Genomic DNA, 22,611 nt, shown 5'->3' on the forward strand with positions numbered 1-22,611 from the left:
TAGCCCTGTGGCAGAAAGTTTCTGTTCTTAGAGCCTGGCCTTTCTCACTGGACAGTAGTGGGTCAACACTGGATATTCTTGCTCTTGGGGTCCCTTTTCCTGTGCTCCATGCAGCCCATCACCCCACCTGTAGATGGAGCTCAGGACTGGTTCATTCAGTTTCACTGCCTTTGCTTATACTCATATGGCATTTCTTTCTCCATGAGACTGTATTTATTCCTACCAGTGCAGTACAGGTGTTCCCTATTCTCATCTACTTCATATTTATATAGACAATTTTAAGTAATTTTATAAGTTATAAAAATGGTCCTACTCTTTAATTATGTGCCTATTTTTTATTTTAATTGAAGAAAAATATATTTTCTAATTTTTGTTCTTATTGTCAATTATGTGAAAGTATAGATGGTTTATTTTATTTATTACATTATCAGTTAAAGTTTTAGGTTCTAGGGATAGAGTCACAAGAAAATGACAATAAATGGAAAGTGGAGAGAAAAGAGAGGCTCAGTCCCCACCTCATCATCTTTGTGTCTTTTTCAGTCTCTCACAGTGAGGCCTTCTGATGGTTTCCTATAATTTTTTTTCTGAAAATATCCCGGATGAGGGCTCAAGCTGCATGGAGCCTCCATTTATTTCAGCTTAGTGGTGATTACTGTCCTAGTTGCCTGCAAATGGGTCCTCATTTGCCACTGTAGTCTTTTTAGTTTCCAACTTTAGTCAAGATGTGATGTGCTGGTAAACACCTCTCAATTCCTATTTCCAATGGGCCTGCCTCCCTACCTCAGGCTATATCTCTTAACTTTCCTACATGCTGGTCCCCAGGACTGGGATTCTTGATCTCAGATCTTGCATTTGCCAATTATTTTCCCCCCTGGACACTTTATTCTACCCTGGCGCAGAGTCAGGTCTCTGCTGTTTTAGGAAGAGATCTCCTTGAGGATGGACTGCGTATCTGACCTGTGAGCACTGTCCACCCTGGAGTCCTTGGTGTAGTGCTTTTCCCAGCCCCTGGATCTGTCTGGGAAGCCTAGATGCTTGCTTCTGTTAAGTAGAATACCTCATTAATTCATTTAGCTCTGGCTCCGTGGGCTACATGGCCACCATCTTTAACTAGGTAGCATGCCAGGTCTCAGTATCTCTCTCCTTACCTCTGCTTTTCTAGGAAGAATCTTTATTCCCAATCATTTACCTCCTGAGTTTTCACAGATGGAGACTTTTGCCCCTTATTACTCCTACATGTAGCTTCCTCTAAAGAATATTGTGGGTGCTTCTCTGGCTTTCATTGCAAATGAACTATTTTACTACAGATATCATTAACTCAAAAAACCCTTTATTGGGTTAATTTTAAACAGAAAATTTTAAGAAAATATTCAAATAAACAAATATATAATTCAGGTTAGACAATTTGGTGTTGAGACTGGTCAGCATTATGTAAGAAAAAATCTGCAGATCGCAAATAGCTGGATTAAATTTGTTTAATGATTCTTATAAAATTGCCATGAGTAAGTAATTGAAAAATAAAGCTTCAAAAAGAAACTGGCAGCAGAGCACAATTGCAGTCACATTGCTTAACAACAGGGATATGATCTGAGAAACGTGTTCTCAGGTGATTTCATCACTGAGTGAACATCACAGAGTGTACTTATATAAATCTAGATGGTAGGCTTGATGCTATAATCTACTGCTCCTAGGCTACAAACCTGTACAGCATGTTACTGTACTGAATACTAAAGGCAATTATAACACAATGGTATCTGTATATGTAAACATAGAAAAAGTATAGCAAAAATATTTTATTATAATCTTATCATCATATATGTGCATTGAACTGATTTGTGCAGCATATGACTGTAATTTTGAGTGAGGTTTATATTGGAAATTACTGTATGCTTGCTATGGTTTGAATACGTACCTCCAAAATTCATGTTGAAACTTAATCTCCAATATTAAGAGGTAGGGCCTTTAGGAGGTGATTGGATTATGAAGGCTCCTCTTTCATGAATGGGATTTAAGGCCCTTATAAAAGCAGCATCACACAGCATTCAGCTGCTTCTTGCTATTCTGCTGTTTCTCCATTTTTGGCCCCTTCTGCCATATAAAGACACAGCAATAAGGCACCACCTTGAAAGCACACAGCAGCCCTCACCAGACACTGAATCTGCTTGCAGCTTGATCTTGGACTTCCCAGCCTCCAGAACTGTAGAGAAATAAATTTCTGTTCTTTATAAATAACCCAGTCTCAAGTGTTTTGTTATAGCAGCACAAATGAGCCAAGATAATACTTCAAGCAAACTGCTTTTATTTATTCTGGAGTATATGTAACTTATGAAGTGTGAAACTATTCTGATTCTTTTGAAGATTGAGGTCAGGATTCAGTTGATGCTAGAGATGAATACTGATTGGCTATTTATTGGTTTTACTTCAACATCATGTCCTACATACAAAATTTATATAAAATCAGAGCATAGGCATTAAAAGTGGAAATATTTTGTTAAAGCCTTGTTCACAACTTCTTGAATTTCATAAAATCATTTAAGTCAGGGGTGATGACTTTTGATGATCATTGAAAGAAGGAATCAACAGAAACTCCCAATGAGAGCAAGATAAACAATTTGTGTCATGTATAAAATGAACAAAACAAAAATGAAAAAGAACTGTTCAATCTTTTTTTTTGTCTTCTCTTCCTTGGAAAAATAGCCTGAGCTAGGAGTCTGAAGAGCCATCTATTTAACTATCATCTTCAAAAATATTTATTCTAAATATTATCTTGACTACTTAATTTTTCCTTCTTACTTAGAAATCACAATGCCTGCCTTGTAGTTTGTTGTAAGAAGCAGACAAGTCGTGGAATATGAATTTGCTTTGCAAACAATAAGGTCATAGATGCACATGGGACATTTATACAGGAGAGCAGATCATGAGTGAGCCCAGGCTTGGATTCTGTCCCTGCAACCTTGGCAGCCATGCAGACCTCTTTGAATCTCAGGTTTCTCACCTCTAAATGAACTTGTTCTGAGTTCGTAGGTCCCTCAAAATCTAAACCGTTACCTACTTTCTAGATTTCTCCATAGCTTCATATAAACAGATTTTTTTTCCTAAGAATTTGTTAATTTAACCTATTGGATTAATAAGATCATTGAAATGTGTATCAGATTTTAAGTATCATGATTTTATTCCCAATAAAACAAAAAATTATTTTCTATGATGAATATGCATACATTAAAAATGACGAGAAATCATTTTTGGTACTTGTCTGAAGAACTCCTCATCCCCAATTTTTGCCTTTTTTGCTTTGCAAAGCACATTTTCTTGTAGGAACATATTTTCAGGGTAAGATGAACAAGTCATAGTTATAAGTTCTTTTTTTTTTTTTGAGACAGCGTCTCACTCTGTCACCCAGGCTGGAGTGCAGTGGCATAATCTCTGCTCACTGCAAGCTCTGCCTCCCGGGTTCATGCCATTTTCCTGCCTCAGCCTCCTGAGTAGCTGGTGACCGCCACCACTACAGGTGACCGCCACCACGCCTGGCTAATTTTTTGTATTTTTAGCAGAAAGGGGATTTCACCGTGATGAAACCAGGATAGTCTCCATCTCCTGACCTCGTGATCCCCCCACCTTGGCCTCCCAAAGTGCTGGGATTACAGGCATGAGCCACTGCACCCACCAGTTGTAAGTTCTGATACATGTACTTGCTACTTAAGAAAAACATGCTGAATTTAAAGCAAATAGTAGTGTAATAAAAAATCTGATTTTCCTGAAAATGGTTTAATTTTATGACGTGAATGCAAATCTTAGAAGTAAAAACTTTTTTCAAAGACTTTTATCAGACTCAATTAGCAGTTAAATGGGTAGACAGAGGATGCAGTGTACGAGAAGCCATATGGAGTTTTGGGTGGCCAGGAGCAGGAAGTCAGGCAGGTTTGGTTTCAATTCTACTATCTAGAGATATTTTGGAAGAAGCTAGAGTGAACTGTGTACATATATGAGTTTAGATTTCATAAGACACTTAGGTTTACTGGAGTTCACTGCAGAAAATGAGGGAAAGAAAAATGTTCTCGATGTATACAAATGCCACAGACAGTTGCTTTTATGCCTACTTTATTTGATAGCTTCTAATGGCTGAAGGAGATTTCAATATCAAGTAGTTGTTTATCACAAATGTGCCTAAAAATAATTTTAAAGATCTTTGCAGGGAAGCAGAAACTCTTTTAAGTCCAGATGTTTTCTCAGGATAACTAAACCTGGTAAAATCACCTATGTAGAAGTAAATAATATTTTATGGCCACATCTGCAAAATGAAATGTGATCATCTTCATTGTCGATATAAAAACAAATGAAAGTTATGGGTAATTTTTGATAAAATGAATTATACAAAGCATCATTTATATTTTTATATTTGGCTTTGGGACATAAGGCAATATGGAGAACTTATGTGACACCGACACAAACACACACTCACACACACACACACACACACACACACAGACAGAAACTCAAGTACTCCTCTCTGCCTCATCCTTATTCCTTTCTGAGATCAGCCCATAATGTCAGTAATCCTCTGCTGAACTAAAATAATATTTTTGCTCCAAAAGTCTGCTAGGGAAAACATCTATTAATATATGTTTTTAAATCAAATATTTCCAGAAATGCTTACAAGTCCCTTTAAATCTAGCAATGATAGCATAATAAAGGGCATATTCTAGGGAAGAAAATGCCCACCTAAAGTAGAAATTTACCAGTTAAAAATCACAAAACATCAAAAACTATTTTCAAGGATTATTTCCATTTACCTAATAGGTTTTCCATTTAAAAATTATAAAATATTTAAAAAGAGAAAACAGAACATTCAAATAACCTTAGTTTTTCAGTTTTACAATCAAGGAGTTGGACTAGATGCTAATTTTTTTTTTCTCAGCTCTAACTATAATTTTAGTCAACATAAAAAGACATTAAAATGTGTCCCACTGGTTCATTCAACTGTTAATAGAAAAAAGTGGCTTAAAATCGTGAAGTCTGAAAGTATAGCCGTTCTAATTTACAGATAACAAAGGCAAGTCCTAGGAAGAAAAGTGACCACCCAAGGGCATCCATCCATTCAGAGATCAATCAATGTCACTGTTTTCAAATCTGCCTGATCATCAATATTTTGCTTTGTTTTGTTTTGTTTTGTTAATGGTTCTGGAGTCCCAGTCCCTACCCCTGGAAATTTTGCTTTAGTAATATGGGGTGAGATCAGAAATTTCATTTTTTTAAAGAGATCCTCAATATTCTAAGGAACCACAGATCATACCAGACTACTTGGGATACAGTGGTGAAGAGGAACAGATAGGTTGCACAGTCCTTGGGCAGGCTCTCCATTGTCACATAACAGCATTTTCCTAACAAGTCTGTCATTTTATGACCCAGGGTTCCACTTTCCTGGTGTTTTCTCCCCTCTAACTGGAAAGCATATTATGAGAGTGATATTACTTGGTGTCTAGTTTACTTTCCTTTGATAGCTTCCTGTGGAAAAGGATCTTCCTGAAGGAAATAAGAATTAAAAGAGTAGATTTATAGACCTTAGTTACCATCCAATACAAATCACTGTAGACCTTTAATTCCACTTAACTACCGAAACTGTCCTTACAGTAAAGTATGAATCTAGACATCACCATGCTACAGTTTTGAGCCTTTCAAGGAAGTCTGCAATTTGAAAATTATTTTCTTTACCTCAGGTCATGGGGTACAATGAAGTGAATTTCTCTAAATGGTTCAAATACATCATAAGGAGATGGCTCTTGGAATACATTTGGCATAAGAATTTCTTAGTAAAAGAAAAGCTTAAATATAATTAATATCTAATAACATAACATAATTGGTTTTATACAGTGACAGTAGAGAGCAAAGTTCCTTCTAAAATCTTCCATTTAGAATTCCAAGCTCCTCAACATTCATATTTCTGTCAGTTTTCAATATAGATTTTATGTGTTCACTGTATGCAAACTGTAGCCAAAATATACATTTCTATTCCTGATGCTACTGTGGATGTCAAGGTTTAGTTTAAGCCTTTTTTTTTGTAGCAAACTGTGAGAAGTGTAATTTCAGCTTTCAAAGAAATATTATTCCTGATCTTCCTTGTTAGTAAAAAAGTAACTTAGTTTGTTATCTATTAATTTTAAGGAAAAGGTTAGAAAAAGGAAAAAATAATAAATGACTTACCTCTAAGTATGTATGACTCCATGTTAAAGCAGCTAAACTAAAAGCTTACCACAACTTAAAGAAAAACTAAAATTCAACATCATTCCGTTTCTTTTTGCATCCCATTTAGGAAACGTTTGTTGCTGAGGCTGACAAAATAAATTCATTATTTAATCATGTCATTTATAATGCAGTCTCATGGTACTGTCTCTGAGGATCAAATATTCAGTTAAAGCCATACTAGACTACCAAATAATATATAAAACATTTATGAACATTTTATGCTTGCTTTACAAGGCTGATCTATTAAACTTGTGACATTTTTATTTAAAAAGAATAAACAAGAATATCAGTGTTATTATTTTATCCTTATATGGGTTAAGAAATTATTTATGAGTTGTCTTTAGAAATCTACCAATGTTAGATCTGTGCATAATTCTTCTTTTTCATTGTAGCTGGGGGCCAAGGAAGTGGTCAATTAATATTTGTACCACAAATGCCTTAAGTGGATACCTATTAAAAGGTATACAAAATATAAACAGTACTGCATATTTTCAAAACTTTTAAATAAACACAAAGAATATATAGGTATACATGTTATAATTTCAAAGTCAACACTAGCACGTTTTTCATATCTAAATACATACTAGGATACTTCCTATTTCAACACATGCACCTACAAACACATGGCCATGCACATAACCTTACTTTCTGCCACTTGCAACAAAGAATATACAATATTGTACATTGTTTCAACTTATATTGGAAAATTAATGAGGATGGCATTAAAAAATTCTGATCTAAGAAATCAAAATACAGGAAGATAATTATTCCTTAGATTAAAAACACTGAAGACTGATGGAAAGTTAAGATTCAAATTGCTTGTCGGAAGAGAACAGGTCCGCCTGTAAACACTCAGAATGCTCTGTTTGACAAGTGGGACTAGAACTTCTGTAATACAGCAATCCAGGCCAAAGACTTAAACCATCGATGCTTCGGATCGCAGAGAAATGGTATAGTTGTGGGTAGTTCTCCGCAAGGCAGGGGGTGCAGATGGAGATCTGGATGCCCATCTGGAGGGGAGACGACGATTTGCTGGTCTAGCAGGTCGGGAAAATCCTTTTCCATGTGAGGCGTTCACTGACATGGATTCCTAGGACACAAGTAAAAACATTCCTCTCACTCTCTGGGTACCAACAATAGGCTTAATATATGATGGATCTCAACTATAAGATTAGTCCGTTAGTAAATTTACAAGAAAGAAAAAGCATTGAAAACTAAAGAAGGTACTTGTCTAATATTTGTGGTTTTGAATGTTTTAAAGCAATTCAATTTTAATATGGAATATGACATTTGATAATTTTGTACCTTTCCTCACACTGACAAATTTTAATACAGTTAATCTCTTTGTAGAACTAATGATGAGCTCAGGATTTAAAATTTCAAGTTAAATAACTTGAATATCATGGAAATACAGATGTTTCTTAGTGGGCTGTTGGTATGTTACAGTGTTATTTAAAAATAAAAAGATAATTTATAAAAGAAACTGTTCATTTATGTCAAATTACTGACACTTTTAGAGGTGATAAGCAAAAGGCACACAAACCAAATGATTAATCTGATGCTTTTTTTTTCACTATCACTGGCACTATCTATCAAAACCTTAAAATTATCATTAAAATACTTTTAAATGCATCGTCATTCTAATTACTAATACAAAATTGCTATCTCTTGGGCATGTTCTGATGAGAGAAAACCTTTTCCATCACTTTTCTTCTCTTTCTTTTATTTTCTTCCTTCTTTCCTTTTAATGGAAAAAAAGCATTCCTTGGTCCTTAAAATTAAAACAAAAGTACAAAGCTTCCATGACACACTTTATACACTTGGTTCTTATTGACCCTTCTTAGACCCCACAAAGCCTGTGCTCTTTCATCTGAGCTAGGCAGTGAGGATGGCCTCCTATTTCTACTATTTTAGCCATGGTCTGACAGTAAACTGCAGTTTCTTTTTCTTTTTGGAGACTTATTTTCTAGATTTGTTCCCACAGGAGGAAGAACAAAACACAAAAACAAAAACTGCTCCTAAGGATCTATAGTAGAGGACCTCCCTGCCAAACTCCCAATGAATGCAAAAAGGGAAATCACCTAGTATTATTTCTTGTTAGTTAACAAGAATTTTGTTTGGTTATTGTACAGATATATCTATTTCCCATCTTTAGCTACAGGACCTTGCGGGCATTGATGGGCTCAATTAAAAAGCAGAGAAATACAAAAGCAGGATACTTTCTGCACCTTATAAAAACAGGCAAGATTTCTCATAAGATGGATGAAAACTGATATTTTTGCAGGGTTTGAAATCCACATAGTAGTTTTTTACACCAGAAGGAAGCAACTTGCATAATAGTTTAAAACCATGCTGCATACCACTGCATTCTATGAAACTAGGAGTTCTGAAGTATTGGTTAATAATAACAATATGTTACCTTGTAATTTTTGTTAGCTTCTTAAAAATTATATGAGTAAAAGAGAGTGTTGTATAACTTTTCTTTGTAAATACCAATTTCTGTGACCTCTTTTTCTCTTATAACTAATGAAGATTAAACTCTTTCATAAATAGGAACAAAAAAGATAACAGTTTACTTAAAATGTCCATTTGAGTGGGGTTGTTTTGGTCAATTTCTATGCTAAGAATACATACAAATAAGAATAACCTTATTGATATATACTATCTTTTAGTTCCACAGATAAAAGGACTCTATTAGGCACTGTTTTAAATGATGTGTATTTCTCATATTCATATTAATGTGAATCCTACGAGAAAGAACATGAGTCAAATGCTGAGAATGACTGAACCAATCATAGCTAATAACTGAAAAGTGAAAACGATTTTTAAAATATTTTCCATACACTTAAAAAAGAACCTTTAAAATAATGAAATTCTATAAATCGAGAAATGTTCATTCTGAGCATTTTTTCAAGAAAGAACAAACATTTGATCTTCTTCAGTTTCCTAAATCCACTTACTGTATTTATGTTATCCCATTTCAGAATTTTTCAAAAGTTACAATGTACTATTGTCAGTCTTAAAAACTACACCTTCAAGGTTCATGTTGAGTTATATTTATTTACAAACAGGGTCAAGAGGCTAAGAAGAGTCCAAAACTTGTGCCCTCATTCTGTTTATATGAATTGGACATATAAACATGATTCAGAGCCATTGCTAATATGGATGCTACCAAATTATGTTATATTTGCTTTCTCACCTCTGTTATCTTTTTCGGATCTATTCCTTGCTTCACTTCCTGTCCCCCCCACACAGCTGTCTTTTGCTGAAACTCTTGTTCCATTTGGAGCATTTCTAAATGCTGACTTAATGTGGCACCACCACTGACATCAGAATTACATTTGGTCCAATTATCCTGGAAGCACTTAGAATTTTGCAATGCAGACTCTGTTGCTGTCTCATAGGTTTTCAGCAGCTTTTCCACAACACCATAATTTGACCTGGGATCAGCTGACCTCGGACGGCCAGACAAATTACTTGGTCTCCAGTCATGCTCGTGGAGCATATTCCGATAACTGCAAGGACTTAGGTGTCCCTGCATTTGTCTTACTAGGCCTGTTGTGGATTTCTTGATGGGATTATCAGGCACATTTTCCATGGACACAGGCGTGTGGGCATTGGTTTTCCAAATACCAGATACATCGTTACTTTGTGATATGCTACCTGTGTGAGTAGATGAGTTATCACAGGGCTTGAGATCCTCCAATGATTTTGAGCAGCTGTGATTTTGCTGTATTGCCTGACAATTTCTATCTGTTCTAAATACAGTTCTGTTAAATTCATCGGTCTTTGCTGCCAGCTTCTCATTCCTTGTAGTCCTTTCAAAGCCACAATTGAAATTTCTAAGTGGGCTACTGCTCTCTGCTACTGAGGAGCTACAGTCATTACTTACATGAAGATCAGGATGAGATTTAGCAGGGTGAGCTGGGATCACCATTTCATATTTTGGATTACTGGGGGTAAAGCAGGTTTTCTGAAACCACGAAGTAGAGGGGCTCCTTTTTGCACCTATCCCAATGTCACATGACCACATGCTAAGTCCAACATCTTCATTACATGGAGGCTTGCTATCTATTTTGACTTCTGGTACCAAAGAGGAAAAGATGGTACCATCTTTCAAAGTTTTCCCTTCATTTGGATACAACATAGACATCTCATGTTGTCTCAAAGGGAAGTGAGGGTTGTAATTCCTTTTACTTCGACCCTCATGGGGCACCCAGCTGTTGTGGTCTAACCTTTCCTTCCATCTTCCACAGGCTTGTTCAGAATCTGAGCTGGGAAAATTTCGAGAGGTGCTTCTTGGAGGAGGAACTGGTGGAGTTTCATTTCTTTTCAAATCGATTGTATCAATTCCACATTTTTTCGTAGAATTGCTCTGGAGCACATTGGTACAGCTCAGATTCTTCCTATTTTTCTGTTTTTCTTTTTCTAAACTGATTGGAAGAATGCACTGGTCATTGTTGATCATGGGGTCCCCATGAGGTGTATTAGTTACATTTGGCATTTCCTGGAGAAAAGAATCTGACTTCATCCTAAACAATGATAAAACATGGTATATTGGTTATAACTTTATTTAGAATAAGCTCTCAAAAGCAACCATAGCTAAAGCAATGAGTTTCTGCTATAAGAAAAGGATTCACAACTGCCTCATACATCATTTTTATATAAATCTCCCAGTCAAAAACTTCAAGTCGTTTTATGGTGGAATGAAGTCTACCTCTCTCAGTGTTATATTCAATGCTCTATATACTCTGACTCAAACTCTTTCCAAACTCGTCTCTCATTTTCACTATTACCTGAGACTTCACCTACCCTCAGATTAAACTATGTAGTCTTCTGGGTTTCTGCTACTGGCATTTATCTCTCTGTAGCTTTTATCTTGCCATTCCCTTACCTCCTCTCTGCCTGCTGAATTCTTACTCATTATGTAATGTGAGCTCAAGTTCTTCTCCTTGAATTTGAAATAATATTTTAAGTAGTCAGATAGAAATCTGAATAAAAGTGCAATGAGACATGAGTAATTCCAAATGGAAAGTGTCATTTGGGCTTGAAAAAAAGTAAAATTTTTTTGGATGACTTGAGTAAAAGGCATATAGGATTGAAGTAAAAGGCAAAAGGATTAAATACTATGGCTACTCGAAGGAAAATGAGTACTTTGATATGGATTAATTATAAAGCAGAGTGGGGAGGATAATGAAAAATGAGAGAGAAATATTAGGTCATGTCAAATTGTAATGTCTTTGAATTACAAATATCTTGAACCTTGTTCTAAAGTCCATGGGGTGACAGTAAGAACTTTATATTAGGTGTGATTTATAAAAGAAAATTGGCAAGTAAGTCTTTTCTGAGTTATATTAAATAAAAAGCTAAATATCACAATTCAAACTTAATCACACTGATAAATATAAATCATATTTATACCTCTTCAAATTATAAAAGATTATGGGATAGCTTACAATACAATGTGGATAAATACCTATTAACAGAGAATAGAAACAAAGCTAAATGGGCAAATAGAGGACAAAGTTATGTTTAAAACATGATTGGCTAAGAAAATCTATTGCAAGTCAGCACAAAAATTCTTTCTGAGCTTCCTAACAACTAATGAAAAATAAGGGAATGTAGGAAGCATACTGACCCACGAGGAGAGATAAATGTTGATCCTAGAATAATCCATCTTTACTAAACTTGTAGAGAATTCCAATGTGTTTGTTAATTTGGCTAAAACTTACTGTTAAGTATACACTGTTTCCAAATGGAAACAGCATTTTTTGTGGCATGCATACATGTGTACATATTTATAATATGTTGTTCTGAAAAGTATGTAGGCCTCCATTACATAAATACGAATAGAAGCAAAATAAAGTGCTCTTAAGCATTAAATATTTTAGTAGAACATGATTATATAAGCAAAACGCCACACTGTTAATTCTGACATCGTTTAATGATACGTTTAACTGAATTAGCCCAGTTGCACACTTTCATTGTCCAAATGCTCAGAATGAGAAAGAACTACTTTAGAGGTTACTTACTGATTTTTTATGGAGGGTCTACCTTAATTAAACATGAAAAAGAGTAAAGTATTACTAATAGTCAGATTACAAAGAGAACTGGAAGATTTGCTTTAAGAATTAGTGAACAGAGAAATATACAATTACAGTTTCTGGCCTGGTGTGGTGGCTCATGCCTGTAATCCCAGCACTTTGGGAGGCTGAGGCAGGGGGACTATTTGAGGTCAGGAGTTCGAGACCATGCTGGCCAACATGGTGAAATCCCGTCTCTACTAAAAATAGAAAAAAACTAGCTGGGCGTGGTGGTGTATGCCTGTAGTCCCAGCTGCTTGGGAGGCTGAGGTAGGAGAATCGCTTGAACCTGGGAGGCGGAGGCTGCAGTGAGCCGAGATCATGCCACTGCTTTCCAGCCTGGGAGACAGAGCGAGATTACATCTCAAAAACAAACAAGCAAACAAAAAATTAAAGTTTCTATCTCCCACCCTAGATAATACATTTTAATAACTCATTAGTTCTTACATGTAAGGAGGAGGCAGTTTGGAGTCATTAACTAAAAACAATATTCTTTTTTATTTACCCATCTAAAATAATCAGATGTACCAGCCTACCTTCTATGGTTAGACCGCTTTCGAATTTCCTCTTGAAAGCTGCATAATTCCTCACTAACCTTCGCAAGTTCTTCAAGAGCCTTTACACATATAAGCAACAGCCCGTTAGCACTTTGAAATGTAAATATTTCTTTAAAAACAGTTCTAGGCCAATCACATCTTACTTACTGTATTGAGGGCGCCAGAACAGCTCTTGCTCTCTTCCTCAGAAGTCCTTAGGTCAGGCCAGGCCTCACATTCCTTTTGGTTGTCTGTAGCCAAAGGATCCAAAAACCCTACTTTTGATTTTTTTGTTGCTTTTTGTTCCTTACACATTTGATTTCCTCCACTGACTAAGCTCTGCTCTCTTTTATTTTCTTTTCTCAGACCATCTTTGTGATTCGTCCTTATAAATTCACATTGTCCTAAATCGGGGTAATTTGGGGAAGATTCTATCACTTTGTCTGGAATGGTCTTCTCATGGTAAAGATCAATGATCTTAGCACGTTCATTCATATTGATTTTCCTCCGAAGCTTTACTTCCTGGCAAAGCTGTAAGAAAAATAAAACAAAATTAAAACTTCTTTTCCCCTAATTCACTTTGTTAATATTCTTGATACTAAGCAAACCTCTTTGAGTTCTCTTTGCCATATTAAAATATACTTCCTGGGTATTAATGCTTCGGCCTCCAAATAACGCCTCTAAAATATGGATTAGCTGGAACAAGTTTGATGAAACATAAAGGCTACTTTTGGTAGGGCAACACATGGATGCTAATTCTTTTGACTAGCAATCAATCATTCAAAAATAAAATAAATCTGTATCTGTATATAAATACAGAAACACTGTCACAAAATTAGAATGACCTGAATCAATTACTGGCCATATTATATAATTGCTTTCAGAGAGATGCAAGAATTTAACATTAAAGTCATAGTTTTCAAATGTCTGGTCCTACTTGTACACTAACATTTAACTGTCTAAATGCTTGACAGTCTCAGATAGTAAGTCAACTTATTCTTGTTCTCTAAACAGTCACTTGTCAGTCAAAAGATGTTTCCTTTGGTTGGTCAATTACATTGATGAGGGCTAGATATTACTGAGATTTTTAAAAAATGTCAAAGTGATACACATTTTTTAAATGTTTCTCATCCAGATTAAAACAAATATGACAATACCCTATGTGATATAATAGAACTGCAAGGCTTTGATCATCTATTAGTCTGTATTAAGATAGAACCCAGATTACTTCTTTATGAGATCTTAGTTGAACCTGCACACACTCATTCAGTTCACTTCTGAATAGAGGAAAGAAATGGCTTTCTCTTTAGGCTTGAGTCATGTAAAAGCTTGTCAAACTTCAAAAGAGACTGTCAGATGACTATCAAAGCAAATGACTCTATGTTTAACAGCCACAATCAATATCTACACTGCATGTATTATTCAAGTAATAAAATAGATTTATTGCTGCTTAATACCTACCGATAACTCAGTTGAGAGAAGCACTAGAGTTGATGCCTGAAAAATATACAGTGTATTTATTTTTCTAATGCTTATAAATTTATTAGTATTTATTGTATGAAGTCAGGATAGCATCAAACTGCAGCCGTGAATTGATTGTTTGGTCCCTGCCAAATTATTTGTACTGAACTTCTGTGGGCATTATGGTTTGAGCTGACCTTGAGGGATATAAGAAGGAACCCTAAAAAGTGACATGTTAAATCTAAGGATGCTGTTGGTGACACTGTCCTGTTTTTGAGAAGTCATGAGTGAAAACAAAATTGCTTTAGTTGCAAAACCGGGGGAAAATGTGCTATTCCTGGGAAATAAGTTTGCCTTATCATTTGAATTTGAAGGTATATGCACCTGATAATTTTTGTTAGTTACTAGAAAGACTCACTGGTTCATTTCATATATGATCCTTCCTCCTGTCTTCAGCTCATCTTTCCATTTTTGTTTTTGCATATTTTATATCATACCTAATTTTATGCCATCTTAAATTTTCTTGAGTTAGGTGAGGTATGAATCAACAAATAACAATGTTATTGATGGAAAACTATTTTGTACAAAGGAATCTATGTTACTTGGTACGCAGCCCTTGTCAATGGTTATCTGATTATTCTACCAAAGGATACAGGCAGGAGACTACAGTGTTGAAAAAAAAAAAAAAACCCCAGACGTCTATAAGTTCTATCCAGAATTTCTATCTGGATTATTTCAAATTTCAAATGATCCAAATATGAACATCTTGGTTTTGCCATAGCAAATGCAATGACTGTGGATAGTGGCTGAACAGGGAACTATGAGCATCTTAATAGCCAATACTGCATCCTCTCATTAGATATTATCACTTAAAATCACTGAAGATATACAGGCATACCTGGGAAACTACAGTTCTCTAGTACATGGCTTAATAATTTACATCTGATTTAACATACAGAACTTTGTGATAAATGTTAAACAAATACAGTCTTTTATGCTTGTGGCAGGAGATTATTTTTCCAAGTGTTGATTTCTTAATTTTAGTTTAGTTATGGAGCTGTATAGCACAGGCAGCAAAACATAGCTACTCTCCAAGATAAAAAAAAATATGACAGCCCTTTTGTCTCCCTGATACAGAAAGGGATGTTATCTCTATGAGGTATAATTTGATGTTTAAAGCATATTTCATGCCTGCTAATTGATAAGGCTAATATTTACCATAGATGAACTCTATAGAATTGTCAGAATAATTATTGGACAGTAAGAAATTTAATCAGACAGCAGCTTCTTTAAACTACATGGCTTTAAAAATTGGCTAGACTAATCCTGCATCCCTTAGTTATTTTGCTGGGATTCTAGAATTGTCTGAGACTGTTATGAACTGAACTTCCCAAACATTTGGAAGGCAATGACCTAGGACTACAGGTCAGTTTCTGATTGCACTGGAGTTTTGGATTCTGATTTGACCAGGGAATCTCTTTGTTGATCCAATCTGAGTATGGGTAGAGGGGTTAAAGGAGCAAGCAGGACACATTTTCCAAACTATAGAGGGACAAGAAGCATATATTCTCCTTTAATCCCTAATCATACACTACATGCCTGCCTTCTCAGCTCTATTTTAGAGGAAGGGCTTAATAGTTACTTTTCTTCAGCTTTCTTCCTACTATGCCAATTCATATTTTATTCACAGTCAATTACATGGCTGTTAATAAGAAACATGACTGTACTATAAACACATAAAGCATTTACTTTGCCTGCAAAAAAGGCCAAGAAGTCTTAAAATAACAACTTTGGTAATGCGCATAAAACCATATAAAGTCAATACTAAAGATGTTACCAAAAGAAAGCAAGATAAGCATAAATTATTTCCAGTTGGTGCAAAAGCTTGACTATACATCAATGCAAATGCTTGAAGGAAATATTTCAGGGTCAACAGACTGAGGGAGGGTTGACGGGAACAAAAGGACTGTGTCAGAGTCCTGATATGTCATTTTTTATAACTCCTTTTCCAATAAATATGCCACTAAATGTGCACATCTTGATAGAATAAATCTCATGTCTACTGCCATTTTCTGTTTGATATATGATACTCCTTTTAATTATACTGAGTTATCTAACATGTAATTTCCTTTAACAGATATTACTCATAAATCTTAGGAAAGATCTATGTTATAATGCCCAACTATAATTTTGCTAATCTATGTCCCACCAAGTATATCTTTCTTGCATTTTACTCCTGGCCCTGGTATTTGAAAATTCATGCAAAATACATACCTCACTTTTGATAAAAAAGCTCTCTAGCCAGAAAATAATAAGTTGAAACATTATAGAGTGACATTTCAAATGCTTAATTTTCATGCAATGATATAAAATAATCCTTACAATACCATTGGATAAGATTATGCTATTTTTGTTCTAGTAAATGTCACTGAGAAATGTACCTCTTAGGTGGAATAAGGAAAACAAAAACAGTTTCCAATACAAAACAGTCAACAGAATTTTCATCCTGCACTTAAACATTATAGTACATCCAAAACAAATTAAAGTGTACCTCTTCTATTTTCTTCTGCATAATCTTCCATTGACTTTCCCATTCCTTTCTTTCATTGTCAAACTGGTCCAGTAATTCCATCTTTTCCTTATGCCAGTTAGTCTCTGTGTTCTCCCACTGCTTATGTAGGTCCATGGCAACAGTGTAAGTGTCGGCGAAGAAGTGTTTCTGCTCCTCTCTGCCTCTTCTTAACTGTTTCTTGGAAGCTTGAAGTTGTTTTATTTGAAGCAGTCTCACTTGCCTTTAAAATAAAGCCTAATATAAACATAACAAGAGAGAGTTCCAAATCCATGTGCTTTCTGGAAATGTATTTTATCATTTTGTCGAGCCATTGACATAAACAAACTATAGGAAAATTGGACTCAAAAGAAAAGAGATGACAACAGTCTACTTAAGAAGAAGAAACTAACACAGTCAATAAAGTAATAAGTATTGTCCAAAGTTTTTTCCCTTTCTGAGACCAGACAGCAAAATTATAGTGGACAAGATGATTAAATGTGCATGTGAGATATAATCATCCCTTTAACCACTTACTCTAAAAATAGATTTTTTCATGAATATCTAAGAGCGTAAGCATACAATTCAAATGTATGGTCACATCTACACACGTGACAGATTCTGCTGCAATAAAATTATTCTTTCTGTTCTGATGCAACCTGATTATATATTCTTATGACTTAAATTCCTGAAACAGAGCTGGTTTGCAGTCTTAATTCTATATTCAGAGATCAAGCCTGTGCCAAATGTCATTACTGTGTTACTTATTAAGACCCCAAAGTTGGTAGTCAACTTAGGACTGATGCATCATCCAGAAACTAATCTAAATTATGAAAAATATATTCATTATGTCACTTCATCAAGGAAAATCTAGAAGTATCAAAACTATCCTGTGAAATATACGTTAAAATTTATCCATGCTCTCTTTTCCTTTGAATAGGCTATATACCATAAATTGCTTAGGATATTGAATACAGGGAACTGAAGAAAACATTTTGCTCAGTTTTCAGGGAATCCTCTATTACATTAAGTAGTGACTGAAATAATTAATTTTCTAGCCTTCAGGGATGTGTATTTAAGGTTTGAAGTCACAATTTAAAATACCAGCTATGTAACTGGTATAAGTCTAAAATTTCTGAGATTTAGTTTTTTGCATTAAAATGGGGATAGTCATAGAACTGTTAAAAAGATTAAATGGCATACTGAATGCAAAGTAGTTTGAGAAATTTAACAAAGTTTTCTATATTTTGCTTTACAAAATTTCATTGTGACTTCAATTAAAAATAATTTTGTATTAAATAAGTCGTGTGCCTTTTTAGGGGGTAGAAAAGCATGTTTAAAATGTTTGAATCTCTGTTTAAGATAATTATGCCTATAAGATGTCTAACTCTTCAGTCACTAAGCCATTATCAAAATGCTATAACTTACTGGTGGCAGCTAATGCTAATTACGGACAAAGATCCCAACAGTCAATAGCTTTGTGGGTGCTGGCACTGCCGAATTAAGCCCACATACTCAAGCAGCAAGCGCCAATTTTGTATTCACAGAAGATAACTGCATATTTCATATCCTAAACATAAGCTAAATATCGAAGACTAATTTTATTTTTGTCAGACTGTTGTGAACATACATATCTGACTGGTAAACAGTTTTGAATATATATTTTTTGAGTCACGATCAATGAATTAGAGTAGAATAAGAATGAAAAATGTTAGCTATATATGCAGGGTTCTACCTTCAAAACACCCTAATAATTTTGGGATCTATATTGTTACTTTACTCTCAAACTATTTACTAAAGATACTTTGATAATTTTTTCCTATGTCTTTGGCACTAGCACTATTATGATTAATTCAGTCACGAAAAATACATAATTTCAGATCTGGCTATTAAAGGTGCTATCATATCTCATTTTATCCAGTTGGCCATGCTCAATTTCTGACCTCATTTCTCCACCTCTTCTGTCACTCCTTTCTTTGCTATCTTCCCCACATATAAACCAGTAACCACAAGTACTTGCCATAATAAATGTCAGTGAAGAACAAATAAAACGAAGATGGTAAAGAACATACAGAGTTTTGGTATTTGTTTGTTTTGGCTAATCTAATTTCCATTGATCTTGATCTTGAATACCTAGTCATCTTTTAGGTTCATCTAACAATTCTTCCTAGGAAATGCAGACAGTGCTTGTCTTGAAACTAGCAGACTGCTTTAAAACTATATGTAATTAACTGTGTGGTGAAACTACCTTGCTGACTAGAAAGTATTTGCTACTGGAACTTCTTAGGAAGAATGGTGTGGTTTGAGATCATAAGAGATAAATGCAGATTTAACCAAAGAAACTAAAAAAGGATGCAGACTAATTTCAAGCTACCTGGAAAAGAGGAGCTATGATAAATCCATGTTTTATCCCAACTGTCTTTAAACACTGGAAATGTTCAGAAATCACCATAAAGTCTTTTCTGCAATTATGTAGCAAACGGCTCCAATTTTTCCTTCTATTCCTAACTCTTCTTGAATCGCTTCCATGCTACTGTTGAAAGATGGCCAGGCTTTCCTTTCTCTTTTTAACCTACCAGAAGATCATTCAGGAATACCCTAAATCAGTCTTGCTCTTGATAACAAGACTATATCTAAACCCAGGTAACAGTCCTGAAGCAGATCGAATCCTGCACCAATTTGCAAAGAGCCAAACTCATCCCTTAATATGGAGAAGGACCAATGTATGGAGCTTTTCATTTCCAGGCCCAGAGCAATTGCTAGTGCCAAAAAATGTAATAGTTATGGATCAGAAACAAGCCTTTGCAAGAACATTTCTATAGAGCAATATCTGTGCCAATTTTTTGTGGAAGGATTTGGCCTTCTTAGCATCTCAGTCTTGTCGTAAATATAATGTTAGATGTAACGCAGCCAAACATATTGCTTCCACCTCTAAATATAAAGTAGGGGGAGGAGGCATAGAATTGTTTTGGAGATTAAGTGAGCAAAACGGAAAAATGCTTAAAATAAGTGCCTAAACACTGCTCTGGATCATAGCAAATGCCTGATAAATACTTGCTTCTTGTTTTCTTCCTTCTGTCCTTTGTTCCCTCCCTTCCTCTTCTTGTCTTTCCTCCCTCCTTCCCTTTCTCCTCTCTTTTCTCCATCTATCCCTCTCCCTGTTGTTCTCTGGAAAAAAAAACTGATTATTTTGATCTTTATTTTAAAACGAGATAGAAGCCAGTGTAATTGTGTGAACTCTCATATTTTCCATGATCTTCTTTTGCCTTTTTTCAAATATTTTAAAGATACATGTCACATATTTAAAGAAAAAAGTTTTATTGTTAGTAAAAATGTGAACAGATCTTATGTAAAACTGCTTTTGTTATAAATCTGACTTAAATATTACAAAAAAATCAAACTGAAGGGGCAACTTTGTAGAGACAGAATGTTTCGTAATGAGAAGTTATGGGGTAAAGTGGTTCAGCAGATTCAAAAACTCAATTTAAGTGCTCTCTACTGGGGCAAAAATAAAAGTTCTTTTTGTTCCTAGTTGTCACTCATTTTCTCCCACAGATACTGGCATCTATGTGGGAGAGAAAGAAGGATTTCTGCTATCTGCGTCCCCTACCCCATATCTCTTTGGCTCTCCAGTTTATGTTGTTCCTTCTAGAATTCCATTTCAGAATAAAAATTTATTAGAGCAAATGTAAGAGGACACAGTGAGCTGCATTACTTAGTCACACACCCCAACTCTAAACCAGCATTGCATAATCCCTTTTAACTTACTTCCCCTTTCCAGGGCTGAAAGCCAGAATTATAAAGAGTTGTGAGTGGGTTGCATAAGTATGGTGATGGGAGGCAAATAGTTCTGCTAGCCTTCCGGCCCTACCAGTAAGCAAAGTTTAAGAGTAACACACAAGTCTCACAAGAAATTATTTTCACCCCCAAATTAGCCTCAGTTTGGTCATGGCAGCAATTCTTTCTCTGAGGGGTGCTCCATTCTTAGGACACCCTGGTCACTACCCTTTCAACCTCCATCTCGCCCATTGAAAACTGGACTGCAGCCAAACAAACTAAACAGCGTTCCTTAGGGGCAGCTGCTCCATTGCTACTTCTCTCTTTTTAGATTATTGTTTAGAGTACTTGTTTCTTGCTCTCCTTATTTCCTTTTGTTAAACATATCACTTTTCATATAATTAAAGATTTTTCATTTATAGGAGGTTACATATTCCAATAGAAATGCCACACACAGTAGGTACTGCTAATCTCACAATTCCTAGAAGACTCATTTGGCCTGAAGATGATTTGCTTCTGCTTAACTTTGATGGATTAGGAATTCCCCAGCTTATAACCTATCAGAGTAATGTACCATTTACCTCCTAAATTCTCTATCCCTTTCTCCAGGCTATTACAATCACTTGAATTATTTCAATGAATTAATAAATCTCATTCCTATTGTTCACTTGCAATTGAATCTTTCCAAAGACCACCATGATTTGATTTTGTTACAGAGTAAAAGGGAAATTTTTTTCATTGCTGTTTATTGCTGTTTTAGCACATTTCTCATGCTCCAACAAGGTCAAAGAGACACTACCACATGCAATTCCGAATGAACCAACTTTACCGTTTCATTTAATTATCTTCTTCCTTGTTTTCTTTACAGTTATTTACTCAAATTAGAAAACATCCAAGCTGTATGCACACTGATTTTACTTAACTTATAAAATGTAAACTTTAAAAGCAAACATTTGATTTGAGTAAACAAATGTCTAAAACTAACCATCGTGAACAAAAGACATAGTGGTAAGTTTCCCTCCTAACCGTAGATTATTCAATTATGAATGGCATAGACTTCAGCTCAAATTACAGAAACACTAACTCTACAGTGAGTCCACCACCGCCTTAGATAAAACTAAAATTTATTTTTCACTGCAATTTTCAAATACCAATAGTCTCCAGGATTGTGAACTTTAATTTGCAAATGTTAAAAGTCTTTACATGAATAAAAAAATCACATTTGAATAAATGTACTTAGTGAAAATCAATGATGGGCAAAGTGCTTTTCAAACAACTGAGAAGCAGTGTTGGAAAAACAGTCTCAAAGAGCGGATGGTACTGTCAGTCCAGAGTTGGGAAATCCACCCTGAGCAGCTGAACAGCCTTTTTCCTAGGAGTCAGTACAATCTGTTATGCACCCCGCCCACTGTTTTTAAGCCCAGACACAGACAACAGCAGAGACAGATGTTGAAATTACACTCCACTTAAACAGTATCCATAGTTTGAAACATCTCAACAGCAGCCCCTTTGTATCCTGCCATAATTAGTCACTTGCTTGTAAACTTGCCGGAAAGAAACATACCTTTCGCACTGGGGAGAAATCCTATGGATGCTCGACCACTGGTCAATTAGCAATGGAAGATAGTGGATGGCTAGCTGTCTTAAAGAGAAAAGTCTCAGCTCGGTGAATCTCGATTCTTTACAAGAAAAGGGGATGCAAAATAAGTCCAACCATTCCACAGAGCAGTACTGACAAGTCCCTTTGAAACCTTCACCACTTTTACAAGTCAAAAAGCTGCTCAGCTTAGTGTCACAGCAACAGCTGAGACTACTGTGATGTCAGTTACTTGGAGGCGGCCTTCAAGCCACCTCGTCCAACCAGAGCTCTGTAACTTTAGAGCAGCTCATGCTCTGGGTAAACAACTCCAGGTCCAGGACATTTTTAGCTTTTATAATGGAGCCCAGTATTTTCAAACTTGCCAAA

The 22,611-nt window shown here is 35.4% G+C and overlaps 1 protein-coding gene across 2 annotated transcripts; it reads right to left on the reverse strand.

Annotated features, from left to right (window-relative positions):
• Window positions 1-3,148: 3,148 nt before the first annotated feature.
• On the reverse strand, window positions 3,149-22,387 carry KIAA0408 (KIAA0408 ortholog). Of its 2 annotated transcripts, XM_054491665.2 has the most exons (6): window positions 22,210-22,387; window positions 16,872-17,126; window positions 13,028-13,390; window positions 12,860-12,939; window positions 9,440-10,772; window positions 3,149-7,330 (listed from the first exon to the last, which is right to left on the reverse strand). In XM_054491665.2, exons 2-6 carry the CDS (start codon window positions 17,004-17,006, stop codon window positions 7,157-7,159), a joined length of 2,085 nt encoding a protein of 694 aa, XP_054347640.1. In that variant the 5' UTR covers window positions 17,007-17,126; window positions 22,210-22,387; the 3' UTR covers window positions 3,149-7,156. The 2 variants fall into 2 exon arrangements, with proteins under 2 accessions (XP_054347640.1, XP_063522636.1); XM_063666566.1 differs by lacking the exons at window positions 16,872-17,126; window positions 22,210-22,387 and adding an exon at window positions 14,321-14,351.
• Window positions 22,388-22,611: the final 224 nt, after the last annotated feature.

The sequence above is a fragment of the Pongo pygmaeus genome, chromosome 5, assembly GCF_028885625.2.
Source record: "Pongo pygmaeus isolate AG05252 chromosome 5, NHGRI_mPonPyg2-v2.0_pri, whole genome shotgun sequence".
NCBI classification, from domain to species: Eukaryota; Metazoa; Chordata; class Mammalia; order Primates; family Hominidae; genus Pongo; species Pongo pygmaeus.